We start from the raw sequence: 13,145 nt of genomic DNA on the forward strand, positions 1-13,145 counted from the left end.
TACCTACCTGTTGTGGTAGAAGTGTATAGCAGGTCTCTACCTACCTACCTGTTGTGGTAGAAGTGTATAGCAGGTCCCTACCTACCTACCTGTTGTGGTAGAAGTGTATAGCAGGTCTCTACCTACCTGTTGTGGTAGAAGTGTATAGCAGGTCTCCACCTACCTGTTGTGGTAGAAGTGTATAGCAGGTCCCTACCTACCTGTTGTGGTAGAAGTGTATAGCAGGTCTCTACCTACCTACCTGTTGTGGTAGAAGTGTATAGCAGGTCTCTACCTACCTGTTGTGGTAGAAGTGTATAGCAGGTCTCTACCTACCTGTTGTGGTAGAAGTGTATAGCAGGTCTCTACCTACCTGTTGTGGTAGAAGTGTATAGCAGGTCTCTACCTACCTGTTGTGGTAGAAGTGTATAGCAGGTCTCTACCTACCTGTTGTGGTAGAAGTGTATGGCAGGTCTCTACCTACCTGTTGTGGTAGAAGTGTATAGCAGGTCTCTACCTACCTGTTGTGGTAGAAGTGTATAGCAGGTCTCTACCTACCTACCTGTTGTGGTAGAAGTGTATAGCAGGTCCCTACCTACCTGTTGTGGTAGAAGTGTATAGCAGGTCTCTACCTACCTACCTGTTGTGGTAGAAGTGTATAGCAGGTCTCTACCTACCTGTTGTGGTAGAAGTGTATAGCAGGTCTCTACCTCACCCAAGGCAGAAGTGTATGGCAGGTCTCACTCACCTGTTGTAGAAGTGTATGGCAGGTCCTACCTACCTGTTGCAGTATATAGCAGTGGTTCCATCACCATTGTGGCAGAAGTATATATGGTCCTCACTCACCAAGTTGTGGTAGAAGTGTATAGCAGGTCTCTACCTGTTGTGGTAGAAGTGTATAGCAGGTCTCTACCTACCTGTTGTGGTAGAAGTGTATAACAATCCTACCTACTTACCTGTTGTGGTAGAAGTGTATAGCAGGTCCCTACCTGTTGTGGTAGAAGTGTATAGCAGGTCTCTACCTGTTGTGGTAGAAGTGTATAGCAGGTCCCTACCTACCTGTTGTGGTAGAAGTGTATAGCAGGTACCACCTACCTGTTGTGGCAGAAGTGTATAGCAGGTCTCTACCTACCTGTTGTGGTAGAAGTGTATAGCAGGTCCTACCTACCTGTTGTGGTAGAAGTGTATAGCACCTACCTACCTGTTGTGGTAGAAGTGTAAAGCAGGTCCCTACCTACCTGTTGTGGTAGAAGTGTATAGCAGGTCTCTACCTACCTGTTGTGGTAGAAGTGTATAGCAGGTCTCCACCTACCTGTTGTGGTAGAAGTGTATAGCAGGTCCTCTACCTGTTGTGGTAGAAGTGTATACTTGAGTCCCTACCTGCCTGTTGTGGTAAGTGTAAAGCAGGTCCCCTGTTGTGGTAGAAGTGTATAGCAGGTCTCCACCTACCTGTTGTGGTAGAAGTGTATAGCAGGTCTCTACCTACCTGTTGTGGTAGAGATTATTTATAGCAGGTCCCTACCTACCTGTTGTGGTAGAAGTGTATAAGGGTCCCTACCTACCTGTTGTGGTAGAAGTGTACAGCAGGTCTCTACCTGTTGTGGTAGAAGTGTATAGCAGATCTCCACTACCTGTTGTGGTAGAAGTGTAGCAGGTCCCTACCTACCTACCTGTTGTGGTAGAAGTGTATAGCAGGTCCCTACCTACCTGTTGTGGTAGAAGTGTATAGCAGGTCCCTAACTACCTGTTGTGGTAGAAGTGTACAGCAGGTCTCTACCTACCTGTTGTGGTAGAAGTGTATAGCAGGTCTCCACCTACCTGTTGTGGTAGAAGTGTATAGCAGGTCCCTACCTACCTACCTGTTGTGGTAGAAGTGTATAGCAGGTCCCTACCTACCTGTTGTGGTAGAAGTGTATAGCAGGTCTCTACCTACCTGTTGTGGTAGAAGTGTATAGCAGGTCTCTACCTACCTGTTGTGGTAGAAGTGTATAGCAGGTCCCTACCTACCTGTTGTGGTAGAAGTGTATAGCAGGTCTCTACCTACCTGTTGTGGTAGAAGTGTATAGCAGGTCTCTACCTACCTGTTGTGGTAGAAGTGTATAGCAGGTCTCTACCTACCTGTTGTGGTAGAAGTGTATAGCAGGTCTCTACCTACCTGTTGTGGTAGAAGTGTATAGCAGGTCTCTACCTACCTGTTGTGGTAGAAGTGTATAGCAGGTCTCTACCTACCTGTTGTGGTAGAAGTGTACAGCAGGTCCCTACCTACCTGTTGTGGTAGAAGTGTATAGCCGTGGTGTTGGTTGTCAGCACGTGGAGGTAGATGGCCTTGCAGTGGTCCTGGGCCGTGGTGGAGATGTGTTCCTTCAGACTGTCCAGCAGCAAGGAGCCTGGGAGGGGGACAAGAAGAGAGTAGCAGGACAGTGAGTGAGTGAGTGACTGACTGAATGAGTGAGTGACTGACTGACTGACTGACTGACTGAGTGAGTGACTGACTGAATGAGTGAGTGACTGACTGACTGACTGACTGACTGAGTGAGTGACTGACTGACTGAGTGAGTGACTGACTGAGTGAGTGACTGACTGAGTGAGTGAGTGAGTGACTGACTGAGTGAGTGACTGAGTGACTGACTGAGTGACTGAGTGAGTGAGTGAGTGACTGAGTGAGTGACTGACTGACTGAGTGACTGAGTGAGTGACTGACTGTGACTGAGTGACTGAGTGAGTGACGTGACTGAGTGAGTGACTGAGTGAGTGACTGACTGAGTGACTGACTGAGTGACTGACTGAGTGAGTGACAGTGAGTGAGTGACAGTGAGTGAGTGACTGAGTGAGCTGACTGACTGAGTGACTGAGTGAGTGAGCTGACTGAGTGACTGAGTGAGTGTCTGAGTGAGTGATGCTGAGTGAGTGACTGACTGAGTGAGTGAGTGACGTGAGTGAGTGACTGATGACTGAGTGACAGTGACTGAGTGACTGACTGAGTGAGTGACAGTGACTGAGTGACAGTGACTGAGTGACAGTGACGTGAGTGACAGTGAGAGTGACTGTGAGTGAGTGACAGTGAGTGAGTGACTGTGTGTACCTAGGGTTGTGGCGGTCACAAAAATTGTCAGCCGGTGATTGTCATGCAAATAACTGCCGGTCTCACGGTGAGTGACAGGTTAATTAACAGAAACACATGTAGCATCTCCTGGCTCCCACACACAGCCTACAAGCCATTTTAAAAAGTCAAATAAATCCATGTAATATAGCCTACACCTTCACAATAAATGAACTATTTATTTTAGACAGGTCTAAAGAAGCATGATCTGAAGAAAATGTAGTCTATTTCAGAAGAACAGAACAGCGTACTCTGAGTCGTCCTTATTATTAGGTCCTGATCTGGCTCTGCCATGTGGCTGTGGGCGACACCACTTCACTGAGCAGACAAGACATGCGTAGAATTCCCTGGCAATATTTTATATTATTTTTTAAATAGGAACAATACAAGTGAACAATGCTGAATAAAATATAAATATTTTCTCCAAACGATTTGATAGGAAGTGCGCACATTCGGCTATTCTGTGTTGAGCAGTTAAAGAAACAGGTCCTCCCATGTGCTTCATTTAGAGTTATCAATGTAGCTTCACTTGTTCTACTACCGTTTTGATGTTTCGATGTTTAAGACATTGTAAGGCTGCATGACGAGACTAATGATGATTTGAAAAATGTTTGCTTGAAAAGGCATTGAGCTCTGCTAAGTTTGTTTGCGCAGGCTGTACACACTCCAATAGTCTCTCATTCACAATTTGACAAGCGCTTGATAATGCCTCGTATTTCACGGCTGCATCCCCTTTTGCGGCCGTAACTCAACCTAAGAAAATATATCTGTGCCTTTTGTGGCCCGGAGGGCTGCGTTGTGACGTTCTCCCTGAGTGTGCTGCGCAATCCGAAGCGTCTCTCACTCACATGGCTCTCCGTCACGAGATCAAGGTCTTTCTCACAGGCTACAAGTGAAGACAGACACATCGGGGATGCACCTGCGAGCGTCCTTATCCAATGCCGAGGTGCATATTGAAGATATTGGAAGAACTCTCCACATTCACTTTATCAGTCAACTAGATGAGTAGGTCTGACAAACAGCAAAAGCACGAGCCTATAGAAAGCTGATGGTATCCTCCTCTTTTTATTAGAGGCCATCACTCTGTTTTTTTCTCCCACAATTGCATAGCCTATAGAAATGATACGCAACATGGGCTCTTGGGCACTCATGAAGTGTTGGATTAGATTTTTCTAATACATTTGCTTTGACGTCAGAGTGATTAGAGGGACAATAGAGTGCTGAAGTACGAGGCAGTTAGCAAGTTTGGTAGAGGCTACGAACTTTTAAAAATATTTGACCTTTATTTAACTAGGCAAGTCAGTTAAGAACAAATTCTTATTTTCAATGACGGCCTGGGAACAGTGGGTTAACTGCCTTGTTTAGGGGCAGAACAACAGATTTGTACCTTGTCAGCTCGGGGATTTGAACTTGCAACCTTCCGTTACTAGTCCAACGCTCTAACCACTAGGCTACCCTGCCGCCCCATCAGCAACATCAGCAGCGAAGCCTAATTACCGTAACCGACACGGCCATGTGGAATTGACTGCCTCCATGACTCGTGACACGCCAGTGTGGCAGTAAAACGGTCACTGCAACAGCTTTGTACCTTGTCAGCTCGGGATTTGAACTTGCAACCTTCCGGTTACTGGTCCAACGCTCTAAACACTAGACCTCCATGACTCGTGACTCGCCCGTGTGGCGGTGTACCTACCTATTCCATGTTTCCTGAACTCCTTCACCACCCCCAGACTCAGGATGTAAGCCACCTGGTGTCCACGGGGCCTAGAGGCTAGGAGGTCTCCATCCTGCAGAGGAGGGTTATACACAGCTATTAATACTTATAAACACTGGACTAACACCAGAAACCTAGAGGCTAGGATGTCCTCCATCCTTCAGAGAGAGGTTATACACAGCTATTAATACTTATAAACACTGGACTAACACCAGGAAACCTAGAGGCTAGGATGTCTCCATCCCGCAGAGAGAGGGTTATACACAGCTATTAATACTTAGAAACACTGGACTAACACCAGGAAACCTAGAGGCTAGGATGTCTCCATGCTGCAGAGAGGAGAGGTTATACACAGCTATTAATACTTATAAACACTGGACTAACACCAGGAAACCTAGAGGCTAGGATGTCTCCTTCCTGCAGAGAGGAGAGGTTATACACAGCTATTAATACTTAGAAACACTGGACTAACACCAGGAAACCCAGAGGCTAGGATGTCTCCTTCCTGCAGAGAGGAGAGGTTATACACAGCTATTAATACTTATAAACACTGGACTAACACCAGGAAACCTAGAGGCTAGGATGTCTCCATGCTGCAGAGAGGAGAGGTTATACACAGCTATTAATACTTAGAAACACTGGACTAACACCCAGGAAACCTAGAGGCCTAGGATGTCTCCATCCTTCAGAGAGGAGAGGTTATACACAGCTATTAATACTTATAAACACTGGACTAACACCAGGAAACCTAGAGGCTAGGATGTCTCCATCCCGCAGAGAGGAGAGGTTATACACAGCTATTAATACTTAGAAACACTGGACTAACACCAGGAAACCCAGAGGCTAGGATGTCTCCATGCTGCAGAGAGGAGAGGTTATACACAGCTATTAATACTTATAAACACTGGACTAACACCAGGAAACCCAGAGGCTAGGATGTCTCCATCCTGCAGATGTATTACTCTTCAATACCCCTCCACCCCCACCCCCTCCACCTCCACTCCTCGCCCCCACCCTCCTCCTCTCCCCTCACCCCCACCCTCCTTGTCTACCCTCCTCATCCCCCCCTCCTCCTCCTCTCCCCTCCCCCACCCTCATCCTCCTCCTCTCCCTTCCCCACCCTCCTTCTCTCCCCCTAGTCCCCTCCCCCCCCCTCCCTCCTCCCTCCTCTCCCCTCCCTCCTCCTCTCCTCTCCCCTCCCCCACCCTCCTTCTCTCCCTAGTCCCCTCCTCACCCCCCCCTCCTCCTCTCCCCTCCCCACCCTCCTTCTCTCCCCTAGTCCCCTCCTCCCCCCCTCCTCCCTCCTCCCCCCACCCTCCTCCTCTTCCCCCTCCGGCTGCTTCAGGTCTAATTAGTAGGAGACTATAAACAGAATGTAGAATGTCAGTGTGTTCCATGTCAGACTGTTCCTAAGGAATGTGAGTGACGGGGATGTGGAACTAACGGCACGACTGGAAACATAACTACTATTATCAGTGTTGGGCTCAAACCCATTTACATTACAGATAGTAATACAACTTCAGATTCCAAATGATCCTGTGTATAAGATATTAGTTTTGGAATTGTTAGTTAGATTACTTGTTGGTTATTACTGCATTGTCGGAACTAGAAGCACAAGCATTTCGCTACACTCGCATTAACATCTGCTAACAATGTGTATGTGACAAATAAAATTTGATTTGATCTACCCCAGCACCAGTACCTCTCTGTGTACTGTCAGTCAGGACCATCTCTACCCCAGCACCAGTACCTCTCTGTGTACTGTCAGTCAGGACCATCTCTACCCCAGCACCTCTCTGTGTACTGTCAGTCAGGACCATCTCTACCCCAGCACCAGTACCTCTCTGTGTACTGTCAGTCAGGACCATCTCTACCCCAGCACCAGTACCTCTCTGTACTGTCAGTCAGGAGCCATCTCTACCCCAGTACCTCTCTGTGTACTGTCAGTCAGGACCATCTCTACCCCAGCACCTCTCTGTGTACTGTCAGTCAGGACCATCTCTACCCCAGCACCAGTACCTCTCTGTGTACTGTCAGTCAGGACCATCTCTACCCCAGCACCAGTACCTCTCTGTGTACTGTCAGTCAGGACCATCTCTACCCCAGCACCTCTGTGTACTGTCAGTCAGGACCATCTCTACCCCAGCACCAGTACCTCTCTGTGTACTGTCCAGTCAGGACCATCTCTACCCCAGCACCTCTCTGTGTACTGTCAGTCAGGACCATCTCTACCCCAGTACCTCTCTGTGTACTGTCAGTCAGGACCATCTCTACCCCAGCACCTCTCTGTGTACTGTCAGTCAGGACCATCTCTACCCCAGCACCCGTACCTCTCTGTGTACTGTCAGTCAGGACCATCTCTACCCCAGCACCCAGTACCTCTCTGTGTACTGTCAGTCAGGACCATCTCTGCCCCAGCACCTCTCTGTGTACTGTCAGTCAGGACCATCTCTACCCCAGCACCAGTACCTCTCTGTGTACTGTCAGTCAGGACCATCTCTACCCCAGCACCTCTCTGTGTACTGTCAGTCAGGACCATCTCTACCCCAGCACCCGTACCTCTCTGTGTACTGTCAGTCAGGACCATCTCTACCCCAGTACCAGTACCTCTCTGTGTACTGTCAGTCAGGACCATCTCTACCCCAGCACCAGTACCTCTCTGTGTACTGTCAGTCAGGACCATCTCTACCCCAGTACCAGTACCTCTCTGTGTACTGTCAGTCAGGACCATCTCTACCCCAGCACCTCTCTGTGTACTGTCAGTCAGGACCATCTCTACCCCAGCACCTCTGTGTACTGTCAGTCAGGACCATCTCTACCCCAGTACGTACCTCTCTGTGTACTGTCAGTCAGGACCATCTCTCTTTCCCCAGCACCAGTACCTCTCTGTGTACTGTCCAGTCAGGACCATCTCTACCCCAGCACCAGCACCTCTCTGTGTACTGTCAGTCAGGACCATCTCTACCCCAGCACCTCTCTGTGTACTGTCAGTCAGGACCATCTCTGCCCCAGCACCTCTCTGTGTACTGTCAGTCAGGACCATCTCTACCCCAGCACCAGCACCTCTCTGTGTACTGTCAGTCAGGACCATCTCTACCCCAGTACCTCTCTGTGTACTGTCAGTCAGGACCATCTCTACCCCAGTACCTCTCTGTGTACTGTCAGTCAGGACCATCTCTACCCCAGCACCTCTCTGTGTACTGTCAGTCAGGACCATCTCTACCCCAGTACCTCTCTGTGTACTGTCAGTCAGGACCATCTCTACCCCAGCACCAGCACCTCTCTGTGTACTGTCAGTCAGGACCATCTCTACCCCAGCACCAGTACCTCTCTGTGTACTTTGGTCCGGCCCTTGATCTCAGCTACGATCATTCCCACGATGCCTCCCTTGAAGATGGCGGCGAGGGAGAAGAACTTCTTGTTGGATGTGATGTCATTATACCACGAGTCTGGGTACCTGTTGGGGGACAGGTGAGGCTCAGAGGTTAGATTCCTGCTGTGGTCACTCATATGGAAAATGCATGTCTAAGTCACTTGGGATAAAAGCGAATCGCTAAATGGCTTATAGGCCTAATATGCCTTAAGGTAGGAACAGGTGGTAAATAGAATGAGTAGACTTCAGCTGTTTACAGGTGACAGGTGAGGACAGGTGATGTAGACTTCAGCTGTATTAAGGTGACAGGGGACAGGTGAGGTAGACTTCAGCTGTATTAAGGTGACAGGTGAGGACAGGTAATGTAGACTTCAGCTGTATTAAGGTGACAGGGGACAGGTGAGGTAGACTTCAGCTGTATTAAGGTGACAGGGGACAGGTGAGGTAGACTTCAGCTGTATTAAGGTGACAGGTGAGGACAGGTAATGTAGACTTCAGCTGTATTAAGGTGACAGGGGACAGGTGAGGACAGGGGACAGGTGAGGACAGGTAATGTAGACTTCAGCTGTATTAAGGTGACAGGTGACAGGTGATGTAGACTTCAGCTGTATTAAGGTGACAGGGTACAGGTGAGGACAGGTGAGGTAGACTTCAGCTGTTTTAAGGTGACAGGGGACAGGTGAGGACAGGTGATGTAGACTTCAGCGGTATTAAGGTGACAGGTGATATAGACTTCAGCTGTATTAAGGTGACAGGTGAGGACAGGTAACAGGTGAGGACAGGTGACAGGTGAGGACAGGTGTCCTGGGTTGTGTTCAGTGGGGCTCAACAAAGCAAAGCATTTTGAAACGGAAAGTGAAAATCTGTTCTTATTAGACAAGTTAAAGTACCACTACAGTTTCACTCAGCTCTCTCTCTAGTGAACACGATCCGATCCTGTGTTGCTATTGGCCGCGTGTCGCAGTACTCACTCGATGGGGAACCAATCACCGCACAGCAGCTTGACGCTGCCTATGTCATCGTGGCAGAGGAGGCGGAGCTGGACTTCGCTGAGCGCAGTGGGGGACACCACGTCGGTCATTCACACCTAGAAAATGACCAATGCCAGGAGAGATACATTTACATTTACATTTAAGTCATTTAGCAGACGCTCTTATCCAGAACTTAAAATTGGTGAATTCACCTTCTGACATCCAGTGGAACAGATACATTTATTAACTCCTACAACCCATCAATCACAGATCACACACACCAATCACACTGATCAATCTTCTATAACATTGTCTGCCATATTTTGTTTATATATTTATACACAACTTTTAAAATAGTTAGTCAGCTGATTAATGAATTGCCAGGTCAACTGTCCATGGTCTTTTTAAAATAGTTAGTCAGCTGATTAATGAATTGCCAGGTGAACTGTCCTTGGTTCTTTTAAAATAGTTAGTCAGCTGGTTAATGAATTGGCCAGGTCAACTGTCCATGGTCCAGCTTTAATTAATTGCCAGGTGAACTGTCCTTGCTTTAAAATAGTTAGTCAGCTGGTTAATGAATTGCCAGGTGAACTGTCCTTGGTCTTTTTAAAATATTTAGGTCAGCTGGTTAATTAATTGCCAGGTGAAAATAGTTAGTCTGTCCTTGGTCCTTTTAAAATAGTTAGTCAGCTGATTAATGAATTGCCAGGTGAACTGTCCTTGGTCCTTTTAAAATAGTTAGTCAGCTGATTAATGAGAGTTGTCCTTGGTCCTGATCATCCCAAATGGCACCCTAATACCTTTATAATTCACTACTTCGATCTGTGCTCCATGGGCCTGGATATGAGTGTTCATCCCAAATGAACTTCTGAAACTACTCTGCCCCTGGTGGCAGTAGCAACTGTCGTCGGTGTGGACAAAACCAGAGCTTTAAGTTAAATGCCAAAACAACCTCATCAGCAGCCCTAGTAAGGTGCTATGTTATCAAGCTAGCTAACACTGCTAGCAAACTGACATATATGTTATTCGGTTGACATTCCACAGTAAATTCAGCTAAACAAGATGCATTATTAGCCAATTCCTTCCCCTTTAGCGAGCGTTAGATAGGTAGACTTGACTGGTTGTCAAAACAAGAGAGTTAGCTAACCTAGCTAGGTCTAGTTCTGAGGGGGGTTCGCTAGCTGACGTAGCGACCTACTTAGCTACGATTCCAGGCAAAATAAGTAAAGGAAATATAAGTATAACTGGACAACACTTCGCTAACTATGTCAGCTCAAAAGTGAGCAGAGGATAATGGCTACAATTAGCTGGGTAGCCCGCTGACCTTACCTTGTTTATGCGCTCGAACAAAGAGGAAAGTGTGGGGTGAAATCCCTTGGGTGTCGTTTAAAGTGTTTTCTACAGTGGAAACACCATGATAAAACCCAAATTTGCTCTCTATTCAGAAAACCACTGACACTGGTCTCCCACCAATACATTAGCTGGCTAGTCAGCTTTTGCTAATTTGACAACAAGCCGAGTTGGCTTCTTCCTGTGTATGTCACATTCCGGAAGTCATTCAGCTATGTGTGCGGAAATGTAGTTTCTATGGGATATGGTTTTGTAGTTTAATTTCCCCAAAATGATTGGAACAAACATACTATATATTCAGACATAGGCAGTATTTCTGTAACATGTATTTTAAATACGTATTTAATTACTCTTTAGTATGTTTTTTTTTACACTGTCCTGAACTACAATGTATTTTGTAACAAGATACATACAGACCTTTAATTTATATTTACAAAATAATTTTCTATACAATTTTTATATATATATATATACATATTTTTTTTTATAGCAGTTCACAATTTTGTCTCCCCCTTTCACACTGCAATGGTATCAGAAGTCTGATGGCACTATGGTGTAAATTAACACTGGGTATTATTCAAATAGGCTCCGCACCCAAAACAAGGCCAATAATAATACCCAGTGTGCTTTGCAATTTATCATTTTTACATTTACATTTTGGTCCCTCTTTAAGGTCCCTCAGTCGAGCAGTAAATTTCAAACACAGAATTGTGACTGAAAAGAAGGAAGCCTGAACAGAATAACAATATTCTAAAACATGCATCCTGTTTGTAACAAGGCACTAAAGTAATACTGCAACAACATGTGGCAAAGCAGTTCACATTTTGTGCTGAATACATAGTGTTGTTTCGGGCAAATCCAATACAACAGCACCCGATGTCACGCGAAGGCCAAAAACAATCATCAAGGACAACATCCACCCGAGCCACTGCTGTTCACCCCGCTATCATCCAGAAGGCGAGGTCAGTACAGGTGCATCAAAGCAGGGACCGAGAGACTGAAAAACAGCTTATATCTTAAGGCCATCAGACTGTTAAACAGCCACCACTAACACAGAGAGAGGCTGCTGCCTACATACAGCCTTGAAATCACTGGCCACTTTAATTTATGGAACACTAGTCACTTTCAACAATGGCACTTTAATAATGATTTACTCTTCTCATATGTAGATACTGTATTCTATACTATTTTACTGTATCTTAGTCTATGTATTACTCATCTCATATGTATATACTGTATTCTATACTATTCTACTGTATCTTAGTCTATGTATTACTCATCTCATATGTATATACTGTATTCTATACTATTCTACTGTATCTTAGTCTATGCATTACTCATCTCATATGTATATACTGTATTCTATACTATTCTACTGTATCTTAGTCTATGTATTACTCATCTCATATGTAGATACTGTATTCTATACTATTTTACTGTATCTTAGTCTATGTATTACTCATCTCATATGCAGATACTGTATTCTATACTATTCTACTGTATCTTAGTCTATGCATTACTCATCTCATATGTATATACTGTATAGTATATATATATTCTTATTCCATTCCTTTACTTAGATCTGTGTGTACTAGGTATCTGTTGTGTAATTAGATATTACTTGTTCGATTTTGCTGCACTGTCAGAACGAGAAGCACAAGCATTTCACTACACTCGCATTTCACTACACTCGTAATAACATCTGCTAACCATGTGTTTGTGACCAATAACATCTGCTAACCATGTGTATGTGATCAATAACATCTGCTAACCATGTGTATGTGACCATTAACATCTGCTAACCCTGTGTATGTGACCAATAACATCTGGTAACCATGTGACCAATAACATCTGCTAACCCTGTGTATGTGACCATTAACATCTGCTAACCCTGTGTATGTGACCAATAACATCTGGTAACCATGTGACCATTAACATCTGCTAACCCTGTGTATGTGACCAATAACATCTGCTAACCCTGTGTATGTGACCAATAACATCTGCTAACCATGTGTATGTGACCAATAACATCTGGTAACCATGTGACCAATAACATCTGCTAACCATGTGTATGTGACCAATAACATCTGCTAACCCTGTGTATGTTATGTACTTGAGTGAAGACCCAAAAGCGGTTTTAACAGAAAACAGAGTTCTTTAATGAAAAACAGGAATGGCATAAATCCTCTTCCAACGTTGACAATGGAACAAAAAGAACGTAGTATAGTGCAGGATGCACCTGCCAGGCAGACTCCGACAGGATAGGACAAGGTGGAAGCAAACGAGACGACAGCTTGCTTCTGGCATCAAAAACACAAACATGAATCAGACACTGAAAGTAGCAGGAACAGAGAGAGAAATAGAGACCTAATCAGAGGGGGAAGAGAGAACAGGTGTGAAAGAGTGAATGAGCTAGTTAGGGGAGATGTAGAACAGCTGAAGAATGAGAGACAGAGAAGGTAACCTAAAAAGACCAGCAGAGAGAGACAGAGTGAAGAGAAAGGACAGGAACAGACATAACAAGACATGACAGTACCCCCCCACTCACCGAGCGCCTCCTGGCGCACTCGAGGAGGAAACCTGGCGGCAACGGAGGAAATCATCGATCAGCGAACGGTCCAGCACGTCCCGAGAGGGAACCCAACTCCTCTCCTCAGG

At 45.8% G+C, this 13,145-nt stretch overlaps 1 protein-coding gene across 1 annotated transcript; it reads right to left on the reverse strand.

The window, feature by feature from the left end:
* Positions 1 to 2,241: 2,241 nt before the first annotated feature.
* On the reverse strand, positions 2,242 to 10,656 carry LOC135532810 (N-alpha-acetyltransferase 60-like). The gene is made up of 5 exons (XM_064960243.1): positions 10,467 to 10,656; positions 9,138 to 9,253; positions 8,121 to 8,250; positions 4,773 to 4,866; positions 2,242 to 2,366 (listed from the first exon to the last, which is right to left on the reverse strand). Exons 2-5 carry the CDS (start codon positions 9,245 to 9,247, stop codon positions 2,242 to 2,244), a joined length of 459 nt encoding a protein of 152 aa, XP_064816315.1. The 5' UTR covers positions 9,248 to 9,253; positions 10,467 to 10,656.
* Between the last annotated feature and the right edge of the window lie 2,489 nt (positions 10,657 to 13,145).

This window comes from Oncorhynchus masou, unplaced genomic scaffold (genome assembly GCF_036934945.1).
Source record: "Oncorhynchus masou masou isolate Uvic2021 unplaced genomic scaffold, UVic_Omas_1.1 unplaced_scaffold_2043, whole genome shotgun sequence".
In the NCBI taxonomy this organism is placed as follows: Eukaryota; Metazoa; Chordata; class Actinopteri; order Salmoniformes; family Salmonidae; genus Oncorhynchus; species Oncorhynchus masou.